The sequence below is a fragment of the Babylonia areolata genome, chromosome 2 (assembly GCF_041734735.1).
Source record: "Babylonia areolata isolate BAREFJ2019XMU chromosome 2, ASM4173473v1, whole genome shotgun sequence".
In the NCBI taxonomy this organism is placed as follows: Eukaryota; Metazoa; Mollusca; class Gastropoda; order Neogastropoda; family Buccinidae; genus Babylonia; species Babylonia areolata.
The window spans coordinates 52791717-52810330 of record NC_134877.1 but is presented as its reverse complement, the minus strand read 5'-3'; the positions used below and the strand labels follow the sequence as shown (position 1 = coordinate 52810330).

Genomic DNA, 18614 nt, shown 5'->3' with positions numbered 1-18614 from the left:
CTGCTGCTGAGTCACTTCAGTGGTGTTCAGTAGTGCCTGTTCTGAATTAACATACTTAGGACACCACCTATTAAGCCCCCTACTGATGGCTTTTATGGCTCAGTCGCAGAGCCAGACTGAACGAGTGTCTCCCCCATAGTGGACACCGCCACCACATGCCTCCAACAACAGTCCCCCATGAATCACTGAAGATCTTGACAAGACTCGCACCAAGCGTGGAAGTGGAGGTGTATCATTACTGAGTCGTTTTGATGAAATCTAGCACTTTGAATGTAAAAAAAAAAAAAAAAAAAAATTAGAAACAAACGTGCTTTGACGAAAAAAAAACCCACCAAAAAACTGGCATACTCTTTTCATCTGTCACGATAATGAAAGGTAATTTCTAATCTAATATTTGTTGATTAGATAACTCTTGTGTCAAACATTACATGCTAGGTCCTACTTAGATCCAGCTGAGAGTCAATCTGAGTCGTTTTGATGAAATCTAGTGCTCTTTGAATTAAAAACCCTAAACAAATGAAAAATGATTCACTCCTGTCCTCTGGCACATAAAGATATTCCCATGGCCCGGAAACACACACACACACACACACACTCACTCACTCACTCACTCACCACACACATGCACAATCTCTGTCTCTGTTAGCATTGTTATTTAGATCTGGGATCTTTAGCCGGAGTACCAAAGATTCATTTCCATTAGAAACAGAAATATGTTTTGTTTAAAACCAGATTTTAGGCTCTTAGGAAACACTGTTCTTTCGTTTGTGTATGTATGTGCCATTTAAAAAAGAAAAAAAAGAAAAAAAAAGGGTATTTACTCCTGCAGAACAATGAAACATTGGTGATTCCTGCACTGTTACTGGGGTTGGTAAACATTTTTTTTTGTCAGCTTCAGGGGGGCTTCACCCCCCAGACCTTCCCAGTGAAATGTCATGTGTACAATCACACCATGGGCTATTGCACCCCACCCCCACCCTTTCCGGCTACAGTACGCTTTTTTTGATTCAGTCCCTCTCACATCCCTGAATATACATAACATATATATATATATATATATATATATATATATATATATATATATATATATATATTTATTATATATATATATATATATATATATATCTATATGCATGCACTGAAGGCTTGACTAATTGCGTTGGGTTGTGCTGCTGGTCAGTCATCTGCCTGGCAGATGTGTTGTTGCAGAAATGGATTAGTCCGAATGCAGTGATGCTTCCTCGAGAAACTGAAACTGAAAACTTTGATTTAGAGAAGAGAAAGAAAGTACAAAACGGGGTATTTAATTCGGAGACTTGCGACAACATGGCTTATTACAGTACACTGACATTGTCGTATACTGTTGTGTACAGAATTGGTGTGAGAAGTTGACTTTGACCTTTGTTGACACAATAACATCTCTGGTGACTCTCAAGTGTAAAACAGTGCTTACTTACAAGTATGCAAGTATGTAACACATGCAGGATAGTGTTTTGCTTGAAGAGTATGCACGTCATGCAGATATTCATCTGTATCTCGTGCCACTCAGCTGGTCATATCCATGAAAAACTGTCACAATTGTCACTACTTTTGTCCTTACCACAAGAATGATTTGAAGTTAGTTTGTCTCAAAGAAAATGCATGTCTTTCACTACACAAGCAGTCACTGAGCCAATTAGAACATTGTTTACACAATTCTTGCACATGAACTATTCATAAACAAAACTTTCTCTATATACACAAGTCCGTGTCACAGTCATCATGTCATATGTCAAAGGTGACCTGCGTGTGATATACCTTGAAGCAGTCATGCCAGTTGCTGCACAAATATACACCACACATTTCACACTTGCACTTTTTGAACTTTTCATCTCCCACTATCTGTGCTTCTGTAGCAACAACTGCCGTAAAGTTCGGTGTATTGAGCGCACTGGTATATAAGCCGCACCCAGTAAAGTTTGGAAAAAATTGAACTTTATACATACATAGCCACACTGGCTTATAAGCCGCACTTATTTCCGGTACCGGAGCACATATTGATACTACAGAAAAGCTGTCAATACTGTAGGTTATGAAATAAACACAAGCAGGAACAACACAAAGAAAAGCAAGCGAAAATACTGTTAGTGCCACAAAAAAATTATAAATAAACACTACGAAAATAAGATCCATAATTTAGGGATAGTCACATTTATTCAACATCATCCTGCTCACTGAATCCACTGAAATCTTCGTCTTCAGTATCCGAGTTGAAGAGAACCAGCACAGCTTCCGCCATCTTGTCACTGACTTCAGCCTCGCATTCACTTCATGAACATGAAGGTGGAGGTCGCTGCTGGTTCGTCGCTTGCACTGTCGTCTGCTAGGTCGATCGCCTTCAATCTGAAGACTGCATCATAGGCATAATGTCGCGTTTTCGGCATGATGAGGGTGTACGCTTGAACAGAGTAGAACTGAATGCTGATCTGAAGGCTTTAATGTGTGTGGATTTGATTTATAAAACGTGAACAGTTTGCACACTATCCTGAAGCTCATCCAAAAATTCACTGACAGAAATCATGATTTTGGTGAGTTGAAGGGCAGCTAAGAATAGACGAGAACATGACACTCCCGGGATCGTTAAAATCCTCAAATAAGCCGCATCATTGTATAAGCTGCAGAGGTTGAAGCTGGGGTAAAAAGTCGCAGCTTATAGACCGAACTTTATGGTAATTGCACTCTCTCCTCTTCATTCAGTTGTTACAGATCAAAATCATCATCTGATAAAGTGTTGTAAAACTCATATTCAGAAAACTGGTCAGAATCGGGATTTTCTACACAATCCATTTACTGTGTAGTTGTGTTCAGTCAGCACTGCCATGTCTGCACAGCACATCAGCAAGACTGTAGCGGCAGCCACTTTCTCACAGCCTTGGGAGGGGGGAGGGGGTGTGTCTGGTATCCAGTCCACTCATAAACACTGCCCCACAAGTGACCCAGTCACAGGTTAGATGACACGTGCTGATGACATGACTCGCACAAAGTTCAAAGCGCTTACCACGAGAACTGATTTTCCATACCATAGGAAGGGAAGGGGAAATACTATGCTGCATGGTTTTATAGACAAAGGGTAAGGTTCTTGTAAACTGCGAAACCATGCTGCAGGTATGAAAGAGTTAACATGATTTTGACAGTTTAATCTCAGTCAGATAGTCAGTCTGGTGGTGTTTAACCTTCGCTGGCTATCGTGGGTCGTACACAACCCAGAAGGGTACAAAAACGCAAATATCTCAGCCAATTCTGAATATTTTTCTACGAAATTTCAGAAATGCTTCCTACACCTAAAAGGCGAACTTTTGCCAAAAAAATGAAAAAAATTCATTAATTAGTTAATGAGTAATTAAAGGTGGCATTTTAACTACACACGGACGCTTGTGTGGGTCGTGTATGACCCATGCTTTTTAAAGAGTCAGAAACGTGGTCACCCCTCGAAAGCTTGTGTGGGTCATGCATGACCCATACCTTTTTAATAGTGATTTCAGAAGGTTTAATTTGCAATTAGTGAAGGAAAATAAAGAAGTTTTACTTTCAATAGCCTCACCCCACTACTCTCCCATTACCCCCCCCCCCCCCAACCTCCCCACCCCGTCCCTTTCACCTGTCTTCAGCTATAAACCCCTTCCATCCCTTTCTGTAACAGCATGTACCTGTGTGACTTTGATTGTGCATGTATAGGATGCTATGAGTCATCTCTCTCTCTCTGTCTCGCTGTCTGTCTGTCTCTCTCTCTCTCTCTGTCTCGCTGTCTCTCTCTCTCTGTCTCAGTCTCTCTCTCTCTCTCTGTCTCAGTCACTCTCTCTTGCTCTCTCTCTATCTCTCTCTATCTATCTATTTTTCAAACGGAAAAATTCCTGACAGTCATCACAGATAAGTGGCAAAGAATAAACTTTGCAAGATTTCGACTAAGGACATTTGGATTTAATGCAAATAAAAGATGGTTTCAGCCTGGGACATCCACAGAATCACCATGCCCTTTGTGTGCTTTTAGAGTAGATGATGAAAAACATTAGTTGTTTCAATGTAAATCATTCGATAGGGTAAGAGATAAGTACGAGTTCTTTCAGTCTGATGTAGCTAAAAGGCACGACATTGTTTCTGCTTTGTCGTCTAATGATGACCTCACAATACTGTCAATAGCTAAATTTCTTGTAGAAGCACAAAGAATAAGATGTAGTCTTACTATTCAGAACAATACCAGAGTAAAAGAGGGGGATAATAATGTATAATGTCTACTATCTTATGTTCAGACTGTAAGCCAGATAATAAGGTAGACATTGAACAGTATCGTTGATAGAATGGATGGTCGAGTAATGGTGTTTTTGTCTTTGGGTTTTGTTTTTGTTTCTTTTTTAATGTTTGTTGCTTCCATACTGTAAGGATGCTGCATTTCGATAAAAGCTGTTTTGTTTTCCTTTGTTTACATGTTTTGTTTTGTTTTGATGGATTAAGCAGAGTGTGGTATGGTACTTGTGGTGACATAAGAATTAACCCTATCACCCCCTTGTCAATAGACCTATGCAGGTAATGACAATAAAATATCAAAGCGTCAAAAGCGTCTCTATCTATCTATCTATCTCTGTGTGCATAAGTAGGGTTTTTATGTAGGTGCATGTGGTGTTATGTGTTTGTGTGTGTGATCAGTTGTCTGTGCGTGTGTGTGAGTGTATGTGTGTGTGTATGTGCGTGTGTGTGAATGCGTGAGCATGTGTTTCTTCTGAGTGTATGTGTTTGTGTGAGTCTGTGTGTGCGTGTGCGAGCGCATGTGTGTGTAATCAGTTGTTACAATATGTTTTCCTTTTCTATATTTTGTTATAAGCTTTGGAGAAATATACAGGTTTTTGTCTCTTTTTACATAGTATGGGTCATGCACAACCCACACAAGCTTTGGAGGAATATACAGGTTTTTGTCTCTTTTTACATAGTATGGGTCATGCACAACCCACACAAGCTTTGAAGGAATATACAGGTTTTTGTCTCTTTTTACATAGTATGGGTCATGCACAACCCACACAAGCTTTGGAGGAATAAACAGGTTTTTGTCTCTTTAAAGGTATGGGTCATGGACGACCCACATGAGCTTCCGTGTGTAGTCAAAAGCGACAGCCAGCGAAGGTTAACAGGAAGGTTGCTGATCTGTTTCCAGGGTTCATCTGCTGACGTTTAAGGTTGCTGGTCTGTTTTCAGGGTTCATCTGCTGATGTTTAAGGTTGCTGGTGTGTTTTCAGGGTTCATCTGCTGATGTTTAACAGGAAGGTTGCTGATCTGTTCTCAGGGTTCATCTGCTGATGTTTAACAGGAAGGTTGCTGATCTGTTCTCAGGATTCATCTGCTGATGTTTAACAGGAAGGTTGCTGATCTGTTCTCAGGATTCATCTGCTGATGTTTAAGGTTGCTGGTCTGTTTTCAGGATTCATCTGCTGATGTTTAAGGTTGCTGGTCTGTTTTCAGGATTCATCTGCTGATGTTTAGTGTTGCTGGTCTGTTTTCAGGGTTCATCTGCTGATGTTTAAGGTTGCTGGTCTGTTTTCAGGATTCATCTGCTGATGTTTAGTGTTGCTGGTGTGTTTTCAGGATTCATCTGCTGATGTTTAGGGTTGCTGATCTGTTTTCAGGGTTCATCTGCTGATGTTTAGGGTTGCTGGTGTGTTTTCAGGGTTACGATACGCCAGCAGGAGACAAAGGAGCCCAGTTGAGTGGTGGTCAGAAACAGCGAGTGGCAATCGCACGTGCCTTGGTGCGCAACCCTCGTGTTTTGTTACTGGATGAAGCTACATCGGCTCTTGACACTGAAAGTGAAAGGGTAAATATAAAAACTCTGTTTCCTTTTTCTTCTGTCAATTTCTTTTTTTTTTAATTCTAAAGATGTGATTTGTGGTAAGTTTTCAGCATTGTGAGATGCCAGCAGAAGAAATGTGTGCAGTAGACATTGCAAGTATTGAACAAGCGCTGATATGGATATATACTGATTGCTGATGCAGACTCTGCAATTATTATCATTGTAGTTTTGTTAGACTGCCTAAAGGTATACATCACTTTGATGGTGGTAGAGATTCTTGGTAAAAGAGGTTGTTTTTCCTCTCTCTTTTCCTTTGAACTAAGTCTGTGAAGCTGAAAACCTGTGTTGATTTACCACATATGATTGTTAGTTGCAGTTGTTTATTCTCTGTTGTTTGTGCTTGTGTGTGTATTTGGTGTTGCTATTAGTTGTTATCACTATTCTTATTTGCAGAGCATATTTTGCTTGTGTTATTTATTTTCTACAGGAGTGTACTTGCATTGTATAAAAGATAATGGCACAAGTGTATGAACAAATCTGGTGTTTTTATATTTTTACAATAATTGTCATGTTATGACTGTGTTTCTGCAATTATCATTTAAAAACAATATTTATAGCATCATTATGATTTTTACTATTGTCATGATAATCATTGGAATCATCGTTTTCATGGTGATGTGTATCATTATCTTCACTCCTGTTATCACTATGTACCAGATCGTTCAAGAAGCTCTGGACAAGGCAAGAGAAGGCCGCACCTGTATTGTCATCGCCCACCGCCTCTCCACCATCACGAACGCTGACAAAATCTGTGTGATCCGTCATGGGGTGGTCACAGAGGAGGGTACACACAATGAACTGATGAACTTGCAAGGCTTCTACTACAAGCTGAACATGGCACAAGCCAGGCAGAAGTAATGTATTCGCTTCGCGTTTTCTTCAGGGTGTTGAAGACATCTGTGAGCCTTAGATGTGATGTGTGAAGGATGTTAACCTGTTCTGTATGATCCAAGCCTGTGCATGTCATTTCTCTCATGAACAATAAGTGTTTCATATCGTTTCTGTTATGAACAATAAAATATGTTGAGTAAATAGTATATCCATTTTTTCATCATTTTATTCAATATCTTTAGATAGTTATGAGTGTTGATAAAGTTGTTCAGTATATTCATTTTTTCATCATTTTATTTAATTTCTTAATATAGTTATGAGTGTTGACAAAGTTGTTCAATTCGATACAAATCAGTAACTGAATAATCTTTTTTCATAGGTCCAACAAACAAATGAATAATGATTAAAGTTAAAATACTTCCAAAATGTAAAAAAGCATATTTTTTTCCAGTTTAGCTGTTGCCTGTTGAATGATTATCAAAATCAACAATGACTGCAAAATGATCAAAAATAGACCAAGTTATTATTGATTTTGATGCTTTCATGGATAGTTTCCCGATTCACTGAATCATGATTTGTATGCTGTATTCGAAATGTTTATTTACTTCTTGTTTTTTGTGAACTGACTAAAGACTTCAATTTTTGATGGTTAACAAAAGTATGTTTCACTATTTTTTTTAAGTGCTGTGAAATGAGATTTTTTAAGGAGCCTAGAATATGCCAGTCAGACCAGGGAGTCTCATACTGAGATACACAATGTATAAAAATCTCCAGCTGTATTGCTGACAAAACCGTTAACTGTTTTTGTTGTGGACACTTTCATGAATCAGTTTTTCTTGGCCAGAAAACCTTTTCTTGTTGTTGTTGTAAATCTGTTTTTAGTATCTGTTGACTTTTTTCTCGTTTTCTGAATTTCTGTGGGATTCATTCTGTAGATATGTCTCTGTGTGTTTGACACTGAATCTCATCTACATGTGCCTGAAATCCCATTAAATAACACCCACTTAGGATCATTTTGATTTTGTTTGTGAAGACCTGACAGCAGGGAAAAAAAAAGAAACCATTTGTTATTGGCTACTTGGACTGAGGATGAATGATGTTTTGTTTACATGGAATAGCTAGCATGCTTATGCTTTAATCCATATCATAACTGCTGCACTGATAATTACTGTTGTTTTATGTAAATCATGTTTAATTACAATTATATTTTTGTTTTTACCTGTGACTTGCACCAGTGTTTTACATTATTGTTTATGTTGATCACATGCTTAAAGCAGTTGTACTGCAAAACTGCATATCATGCTGTGGTATGATGCAGGCTTTGGCAGATAAAGCATTTCATTTCATGATTTTGACTTGTACTTTTTTCTTTTTGTGGAAAAAAGACAATTCATTTTTGTGATGAAAATGAAATGTGACCAATCTGTACATATGCCTATGCTTGTAATTTCATTATTGTTCAATTGTCGTCGGTTTTTTGTTGTTGCTTGCTTGTCATTTATAAATCTTATGATATAGTCTGGAAAATCCTACTCATTCTCTCTCACAGTATGAGATACTGACAGTTTCAAAATGTGCTCGATGTATTTAGCCACATGGTTTGTGAATTTCTAAATTTGTTATCAGCTTGAATTGAAATCAAGTGCCTGAAAGTTCACCTGAAAAATGCAGTTTACTTACTGAAATGTCATTGTGGTGGTTCTTCTTGTTCTCCTGAGTCTATGCTACAAAGAGACATACTGATGATGAATAGCACATCATTTTGCTCCAGGTTGGCTTTCAAAGACTTTCACAGTAAAATGCAACTTGCTGATTGTGCACTTCTTTACATGCTCTGGAATTAACTGACAATTAGATTTAGCTTTAAAAAGGAAAGCCACAGAACAGATTTGAATTGGAGTAGTCAATTTCTTCTTCTCATTGGTTTAGTCTGTTAGCTACAAGGTGTTAGACACATGTTCATTCGTTACACACACACACACACACACAAACTTGAACAAAACAAAGGAAAAAAACCCCAACAAACTAGTCCCCAGCAATGAAGAGATATAGCAGAAACCATGGACAGTATTACAGATGTGCTTTAATAGGAGATCAGCCACCTGTTTTGGAAATGAAAGTACAAGTTCACCCTGAAAGTGATGTCCTCAGGAGTATGTGCTTCTCATTTAGGAAAAGATTTTAAAGTTGGTTTGTTTAGATTGATAAAGACAGAATGAATTAAATGTCTTTTTCTGTTTCGTTTGTGTATATTCTTTTCATTTGACATACCACTTCTATTTGACATAAGTATATGTAATGCCATTGTGTTTTGTTGATGATTGACTGGAGACTTGTTTTTGTAACACAGGTAATGTTGATTTTTAAACCACAAATTGGGAAGGTTGTTTGTGTTCTCCATGATAGCTCAGTAATGTGCCTGGCATGGCCTGCTGTTTCAGAATCAAAACTTTGAATTCCATTCTTTGATTATACGCTGCAAGATAATGCTTACCAAAAATATGTCAGTGCATAATTATCATTGCAGATATTGCAACTGTGTTCATTTCCTGACCTTTTGTTTGGTTGTCTGATTTTGTTTTTGGGCTTAAAAAATTGTTTCATATCATCACAAATAAACATTGGAGTTTGTGTGTGAATATGTGTATGATCCATCATCATCCTTTTTCTTTATACCTACGTATAGTCCAAAAGTAATCAAGGAAAGACTGTTGAGAGATGATAGGTCAGTAAGAAACTATCATTGTCTCTTTCTTTTTCTTTTCTTTCATTTGTTTATGCTATCATCTTCTTTATATCTTCTTAGTAGTGCTGTTTTTTCTATTTTTGTTTCAGTCAGTGAGAGGAAGGAATTTTGAAATTATGAGTGGATGGACATGATTCCTGTAAATTAATATCATGTTTTTATGAAATGTTCAGTGATGCTGTATACCATTGTAAAGTTGTATCAAATATTTGCATAAGAGTCATATAATGATTAGACAATTTAAGCAATGTCTCTGTTTTTTGTGTTTATTTTTTTAAGTGGAAGGTTTTAATGTGTGTGTGTGCGTGTGTATGTTTTGTAAACCTAATGTGAAGAGCTTGGACACTTCATACTGTGATAAAAGGAATTCAATAATGCATGTTCAAAACAGTTCAGGTTTTGATATGATACTATAATTTATTATGATTTTACACGATGAATGACTTATTTGTGAGGTTACCATTATTGATACGATGGTCAAGCCATAAGAACAGTGATCTGTTCATATGATTAAAGAAAATCACATGTAAATTATCCTGGTAAGTTGTAAAGATCTCACTGAGAGGTGACACTGGAATGATGGTCCTGTTTCTGAATGGTTTAAACATAACCACAGTCTTTCAGCATATTTGAAATGATTTCTGTATCCTTAACTGTGGCCTTAGAAACTTTTAAACAAGGTTGATGCAAACTTTGAAACAATGTTAATACAAATTTATGACACATAAAAAAAAAAGCCAAGAAAAAAAGCGACAGATCATCAGTTGATACCCATGTCCTCTGTTACATTGATATCACCAATCTGAGACATTATCAAACAGGCTACTTCTGACTTTTAGCACTGTTTCTGAGATATCAAATAGACTTCACATGATGTTTATAGTCTTAATGTATGCACACACATGAAAACATTAGTCATTCAGTGACAGACTACACTGTGTAGGCTCTTATGTGATTCTTTCTCTCTCACATATGCATGTACACTAGAACACACACAAGTACAGTTTGCACACACACCCACGTTCAGTTTTGCAAGAACATACTGTGTTTCTATGGAAAAGATGTTAATGTACATCACATATTTGTCCAGTATCCAAGAACAAGGCAATTGGTCTTTCAAAAACTCTTATGACCAGTTTCCATCAAACAGTATTTGTCCTTTGAAGATGTTATGAATAATCATTTATCACTTTAAAGTCCAGTTGGTATCTACCATTTATTGATAATGTTTTTGTAGTAATGAGCATGCTTTATACTGTGAAATAGCGATGTCTAAAATAGTTAAACTTTACTTGCAGTCCATTCAGTAGAAATGCCTTGTCAAGTTGCTAAAACTGCACTCAAAACATGATTATCACTCATCTACAAAGCGATCATAAAGAAATGGGGGTCTGACAATGTAAAAGCACATGTACTCTTCATTGGTTAATGATTGTGTGGCAGTGATTGTCCTTTTGAAACAATTGGATGACATGCAGACTGAAGGAGTCAGTCTGTATGCTTGTATATGAGTATATGCAGACATGGATGTATGTAAGTGTGTGTGTTTGTGTTAAATAATGATTATGATAATACAGCTGACAAAAAAGTCTTAATTTAATTTATGGGAATCGATAGACTGTTATTGGACCAAGATCACACCTTTGGCATATTTCCATCATATATCAGTTGACAACTTTGAACAAAAAGCAGACACCATTTGCTGACACTGTTCAGTTGATGGCGAACAATAAACAGGCACTGTTCATTGACACTGCTCAAGCATACAAATATTGAAATTGCTGATACGATCAGAAGTTGATCCAATGAAACTCTACATGCATTTATAAACTATTCAAGTTGTATTTTAAAATCATCTGAAGTTGACCCAATAATTCTCTGCTTGCATTTATGCACAAGTGAAGTTGAATTGAAAATTGTATGTTGGACTCACTCCATAGTTGATAACAGAACCAATAATTCTTCATCTGAACAACTGCACTTCCTTTCCCCTTCAGATTTATCATGAATACAAAAGTTTTAATAGCAGGAAACATGTATCAGTATCAGTAGCTCAAGGAGGCGTCGCCGCGTTCGGACAAATCCATATACACTACACCACATCTGCCAAGCAGATGCCTGACCAGCAGCGTAACCCAACGCGCTTAGTCAGGCCTTGAGGAAACATGATCATCTATTACAGGACAATCACACTCGGGACAATCACAAGCATATACCAGACCGTGTTTGATCATAACTGATTTATCAGGGAAACAGAAAATTTCCTGTAAAACCTGACAGACAACAGAGCATGATGCAATATTCAACCCCACACCTCAATTAGTTATCAGTTTCAGTTTCCCAAGGAGGCATCACTGTTTAGAAAAATCCCTAAAATCACATGCTTCACCACACCCAGACCAGTATCATAACCCAATCCCTAAAATCACATGCTTCACCACACCCAGACCAGTATCATAACCCAACACACTTAGGCATTGAGTGCATGCATATATATTTGTGTACCTATCAAGAGTGGATTTCTTTTACAGAGTTTTAACAGTGGACACTCCTTTTGTTGCCATAGGTTCTTTTTCAGTGTGCAAAGTTTCTGCTGCACATGGAACCTCAGTTTATTGTCTCATCCAATGGACTAGATGCTCAATTTGATTTTCCAGTCAAACTTGGGAGAAAGGGTGAGAGAGAAAGGGAATCAAACCCAGACCCCCAACAGACACTATCGTGGCAGATGAGTGCCTTAACCATTCTGCAACCTTCCTCCACATGTACGACTTATCAAATGAGAAAGCTGCCAAGTTCACATCTATGAGACATCTCAAAGCTGACTGTTACAGGAACTGACCCCATGCACCTCCTCATGCCCAAATTCCAGCGAATGATCGAAGAGAAACGTACCAAGGAAACCTCGGGGATACACAGATGGAAAAATTATCCATCTTTCCCCACAGATTCCTGGATCAAACCCACTCTTAATTGCAGCCATCTTCACTCTCTGACATTTATACCAACATCAAGCGGCTAAGTCTTATGCATAATTGTCTATTGTTTCTTTGACAATCTTGCACTGCATATTGTCATGTCTTCTAACAGGAGAAAGGACTACGTGGTTTGGGCGATGAGGCCAAGATAAAGCCTAGATCGCCCTTCTGAGGAGGACGCGCAGGCCCGGCTCTTTTGGCCACTGCAAAAACCACAACCACTCCTCTCCCCCCCCCCCCCACCCCAACCCCTTCATCACCACCCACATCGCCTCCAATGTTATCTCCAACTGTAACTCGCCAAAACCAGGTTGGTGCAGTATCTTTTCATCCTTCTTCAAACAAATTTTCTGCTGTCACATCAGAACGCCCGAGCCTTCTTGTTCTGTCTCTGTTCCATCACACGATACACAATCGCAGGGTCCTCTCCAAAGAATTGTAACAGAATTTTTCTTCTTTTTTCTTTTTTTTCTTTAACTGACCCGAAGCTTTATAATAACAAATACAGAACGCATTTCAACGATTAGATTTTTTTTAAAAGTATATTACAAGTGAGTCTTGAAGGCCTTGCCTCTCATGTTTTTGGACATGTATATTAATTTTCCAGCATGAATGGGAAATATATCCACCAGACAATCCACCAGACAATCGTCGTGTAGTGTTGTGCCATGTGTGTGTGTGTGTGTGTGTGTGTGTGTGTGATCATGTCAGTCATCTGCGCGTACCTTGCTCGCTGCTCTCATCTTCCTCTTTATGACATTCTCCTTCTATGTATCGGCCTGTGTGTGTATGCAAGTGTATATATATATATATATATATATATATATATATATATATATGTGTGTGTGTGTGTGTGTGTGTGTGTGTGTGTGTGTGTGGAGGGGTGTGAGGAGAAGTAGGGAGAGGGGGGCAGTGCATGCGAGTGTATGTGCCAGCCTGCATGCGCCAGTCTGTGCCTAGTGTAAACACACAGATTCGCTCTCTCCCTTTTTTTTCTCTCCCTCTCTCCCTTTCTCTCTAAACTCCCTCTCTCTTCTCTTAAAAATGAAGAAGACACAACACAAAGAGACCAAAATCACATTTCAAATAATTTACTATCTCAGTTTAGAAGCAGAGTATACAAATTTTTAACTATGTGGCATGCAAACATTGTGACATGCAAAAATATACACGATATATCTGAATAGATATTACAATGAAGTCAACATAGCAAAAGTTAGATGATTAAAAGATAATATTTAAAAAATACAATATTCTCTCTCTCCCTCCCTCTCTCTCTGTAATGTTCTGGAGGAGTAGAACAATTATTTACTGCTGCAAGAACATACTTTTTCTCTTTATTTTTCAAGAGATCTTTGCTGTGGCACATATTCTTGAAGCTCTATGCGCTATACACACTGTATGATAGTATAGTCCTTCAGACTAGGACCGTCTGAACAGCAGAGGAGACCATCTGCTGTCCTATCTGGGCTAGAATTGGATTATAGTGGAGTGTCTTGTCCAAGTAACACCCCCACTCTCTCAGCCAAGTGAGGTTTTCTTAGGACAGTCATCGTTAGGATGGTTCCCAGAAGGCCAGCTTGCCCCCAAGGCTGCAGCACTAAGAACCAGTGCTACCGTGCCTCCAAGTTTTCAGAAGCACAGTGACTGAGCTGTAAATTACTTTCCCATTGCAATGAATAAGCCACTGATCATACAGCTCTCACGTTTTTCTGTCCATTACAATATGGTCAAAAACCTATATTTCTTGCTTGACGGAGATCATGTGTGTGTATCTATCCCATCTTGTTAAATATCATTAATGGTTTAGCAAGTTAAAAAAAAACAAACACACCAAACAAACGAAAAAAAAAAAATCGAAACACCATTAAACATTCACACACAAACACCCACACACGCACGCATCCTCTTTAAACAAACAACAATAAAAACAACTGCGTATGATGTCTTAAAAAAACCAAAAAAAAACCCACAGGCACACAGGTTTGTGATGTAACACACTAACTTATATATTATACACTGGATATATATTTCCGCAACTGTAAACGCTGGATATATATCCCTCTACATTTGCTCGCTCTCTCTCTCACACATATATACATTATTTTAAATTCATTCTTTAAACAAACAACAACAAAAATGCGTATGATTGAAAAAAAGAAAAAAGAAAAAAAAAGGACTTGACACATTTTTTGCAGGAGATAATGCACCACTTGTCCACTTGTCTCGTTCTTGGAGTGTAGAAGAACACACACACAGGTTTATATTTTTTGTAAAAAAAAAAAAAAAAATAAAAAAAAAAGGTCCTTGCACAACATGATGCTGCACTGTCCATTTGTTCAGTTCTCTGGGGGTGTGGGGGTGTACAATCATGTATAAATAAATAAAAAAACAACACCACAACCACAAAGTTTAGTACTTACCCTGCTTTAATTGATGAGGTTCTAGGGGGGAGTGGGAAAAAAAAAACTATGACAAACCTATTTGCTTAAAAAAAAACTCCAAAAACAAATCATTACCACGTTTTTTGTGTGTCTTTTTGGCTGGTGTATGGGGCAGGGATTTTTTTTCCTAACGATGGAGAAGTTCTGCTGCTCTGCGTTCTAAAAATTGTTCTATGGCCAATCGAACTGTGGGGGATGTTCGAAATAGTTCTCGTCCTAACAATCTTAAATTGTGCACTGCGTTTTCTGAAAAAGTGGCGGTGTTGCTGTTTAAAGCTTGAAACACCGGATCAGATGAAGGGACAGAGATTGTTCCGGTGTTCGGTATTCCCCAGCCGAAATAATTTTGCTGTGGTTGTGCGGCAACATCAGCAGCAGTGAAAGTTGTGGTCATGGTGGCTGGCACCATGGTTATCGCTGTTGGCTGTCGTTGTTGCCATGATAGCTGCTGAGGAATAAAACTATTATCAGTGGTATTGCACGAGGCTTCGGGGATGACAGTAGTAGCAACGGGATTGCACTGGGCTTGGGGGGTGACAGTGTTACCAACGGTACTGCACTGGGCTTGGGGGGTGACAGTGTTACCAACGGTACTGTACTGGGCTTGGGGGGTGACAGTGTTACCAACGGTTCTGTGCTGGGCTTGAAGGGTGACAGTGTTACCAACGGTACTGTACTGGGCTTGGGGGGTGACAGTGTTACCAACGGTTCTGTGCTGGGCTTGAAGGGTGACAGTGTTACCAACGGCAAGGTACTGTGCTTGGGGGGTGACAGTGTTACCAACGGTTCTGTGCTGGGCTTGAAGGGTGACAGTGTTACCAACGGCAAGGTACTGTGCTTGGGGGGTGACAGTGTTACCAACGGCAAGGTACTGTGCTTGGGGGGTGACAGTGTTACCAACGGCAAGGCACTGTGCTTGAGGGGTGACAGTGTTACCAACGGCAAGGTACTGTGCTTGGGGGGTGACAGTGTTACCAACGGCAAGGCACTGTGCTTGAGGGGTGACAGTGTTACCAACGGCAAGGTACTGTGCTTGGGGGGTGACAGTGTTACCAACGGCAAGGTACTGTGCTTGGGGGGTGACAGTGTTACCAACGGCAAGGTACTGTGCTTGGGGGGTGACAGTGTTACCAACGGCAAGGTACTGTGCTTGAGGGGTGACAGTGTTACCAACGGCAAGGTACTGTGCTTGAGGGGTGACAGTGTTACCAACGGTACTGTGCTGGGCTTGAGGGGTGACAGTGTTACCAATGGTACTGTGCTGGGCTTGAGGGGTGACAGTGTTACCAACGGTACTGTGCTGGGCTTGAGGGGTGACAGTGTTACCAACGGTACTGTGCTGTGCTTGAAGGGTAACAGTGTTACCAACAGTGCTGTGCTGGGCTTGAGGGGTGGCAGTGTTACCAATGGTACTGTGCTGGGCTTGAAGGGTGACAGTGTTACCAATGGTACTGTGCTGGGCTTGAGGGGTGGCAGTGTTACCAATGGTACTGTGCTGGGCTTGAGGGGTGGCAGTGTTACCAACGGTACTGTGCTGGGCTTGAGGGGTGACAGTGTTACCAACGGGATAGTACAATGTATGGGAGGAAAATTTGGGGCTGTAAACGTTCTCTGTCATAACAGCTTCGCTTACCAGGGACAGTGCTGCAGTAGGAAAAGAAAAAGCAGATTCTGTAGTGCTTGTTTGTGTTGCAAAAGAAGAACAAGATGCAGAAGATGCAGAAGATGTGGTAGTTGCTGATGCTGAAAAGGAAGAGGAAGCATTTTGAATTTCCATCATACTGCTATTCAAATTTTGCTGAGGCGACGCTTGTTGATTGAGCTGGTCGTGCAAATCATCAATGAGTTGCTCTGTGAATTCTTTATCTTCACTTTCCATTTCGGCCGTAAATGTACAATGAGAAGAAACCGAATTGCTACACTCTCCAAAATCATCCACGGTCGTCTTTCCGTCCGTGACCGGAGCGGAGAATTTGGCATATTCTTCCATTGCCGATTTTGTGGGCTTTTCGTGTTTAACAAAATTGAACGATTCAAACCCGGAAGGGAAAGTCCAGGTTTCTATTCTGCTTTGCCCCGTGATCGGGCCTGAGTGTTTTTTCGGTTTGTCCAATGTTGTTCTTAAAAAAGGCCTCCAAAAGTTGAAGGCTGGAGATCCTGTAAGGATTTTCAAAACGCCTTTTTTAACCTCCATGAAAGTTGAAGGGTGATCAAGTCGAACCTTTATGTCAGCCTTTTTCTTTTTGTCCTTGGTGCAGCCGCCGCCTTCTTGACTGTCCAGCGACACACCTTTCACTAATTTTGGAAATATTTGCTCTACCATCTCTCTCAAACGAGCGACGCCGTTAGGAGTTGTTTCAGCTATCATATAACTAAGGTCAAAAAATTTTTTGAAACAAAAATTAATTACGCTCAAAGCACTGTAACAGACATTAGATTTTTTGGTGTCCTCCATGCACACGCTTTCTCTGAAAGCCTGGGCGATGTCCCGTGGTTTTTTCCCAGTGCCGCTGTTTTCGAAAAGCTCGTTGCACAGCTTGGAGTCACGGAACTGGCTCAAGTGCAGTTCCAAGGCTTCGAGCGAGTCGTCCTCAGCTCCGAACTGGCGAATGGATCTGATCTTCCGTAATTCGTTGAGCAGGTGAGACGTTTTTTGCTTCTGGCCGCGCGTGACTAACCCGGCCTGAAGCCTTACAGAAACAGGGGCCCATGGACCGCCTCGCAAGAGGGCTTCGGAGAACACCAACTGCAAGCAATCAGACAAGAAAGGAAAAAAAAAAAGATTTATTAAGAGAATTTTTTTAATTCACAGTACGGTATCATCCATAACTGTACCATACATTCTCATCATTTGTTCTCTCTCTCCAAGTCTCTCTTTCTCTCCACCGTTCTTTTTTTTTTTTTTTTTTTTTTTTTGAGAGAAAAGTCAAAGCAACTATATGAGAAAAAAACAACAACCCAAGCAACAACAATAAACAGCTGAGCTTTCCGACAAGTTTAGTTTTTTCCCGTTGACCCAAACCGCTATCAAGTAGACACTCTCGCCACAGCGGCGGCAGTTTTTTTTGTTTGTTTTTTTAAATTTTATATATATATATATATATACAGGAAGGGAAGCCATATTTGTTTAACAGTACCGCACAAAACTTGTAAAGAATTTTTTGACTGGTTTACAAACTTTTACAGTACCACAGGAAACCAATGAAGTATTTTTTCACTGGTTAATAATAAAGGGCACATTTGCATGCACTGACACACACGTGCGCTTCTCTTGGTTTTAGTTTATTGTGTGTGTGTGTGAGAGAGAGAGAGAGAGAGCCTGTGTGTTTGGTAAGACTGAGCCCCTCCGTGTGAGGTTGTTGCTGAGAGAGTGCGCGCTGGGAACAATGTATCGGGGGCGCTCTGGGAAAGAAAATATACCAGAACTATTTTATCATGCACGACAGCATCCCAATCAGAAGTATCGGAGGAGCAAGAGAGAGAGAGAGAAAATGAGAGAGACCAGCGCTGGCAAGAGAGAATATACAAGGACCATTTCATCCTGCACGACAGCATCACAATCGGAACAAAAAGTATCGGCAGTCACAGAGGGAGAGGCGAGCCGCTCACAAGTATACATGTGTGTTTTTGGTCACGGAGAGAGCGCGGCACGCACACTCATACATACATACATACAGAAACCTTGGTTAGTTTATGATACTCAGTGTATATGTGAGGATGTGTGTGTGTGTGTTCGGTAA

The 18614-nt window shown here is 39.7% G+C and overlaps 2 protein-coding genes across 7 annotated transcripts in view; one reads left to right on the top strand and one right to left on the bottom strand.

The window, feature by feature from the left end:
• LOC143274938 (ATP-dependent translocase ABCB1-like) overlaps window positions 1-7304 on the top strand; it is a 70839-nt gene extending 63535 nt beyond the window's left edge. For all 4 annotated transcript variants that reach the window (XM_076578952.1, XM_076578969.1, XM_076578961.1 and 1 more), the window contains 2 exons: window positions 5693-5839; window positions 6533-7304. In XM_076578952.1, the coding sequence (XP_076435067.1) occupies window positions 5693-5839; window positions 6533-6733 (348 nt within the window). In that variant the 3' untranslated portion in view covers window positions 6734-7304. The remainder of the gene's footprint in view (window positions 1-5692; window positions 5840-6532) is intronic.
• Window positions 7305-14712: 7408 nt separating this feature from the next.
• The window catches only part of LOC143274921 (uncharacterized), a 10192-nt gene continuing 6290 nt past the window's right edge, over window positions 14713-18614 (bottom strand). For all 3 annotated transcript variants that reach the window (XM_076578925.1, XM_076578917.1, XM_076578933.1), the window contains one exon: window positions 14713-17620. In XM_076578925.1, coding sequence (XP_076435040.1) covers window positions 15002-17620 — 2619 coding nt within the window. In that variant the 3' untranslated portion in view covers window positions 14713-15001. The remainder of the gene's footprint in view (window positions 17621-18614) is intronic.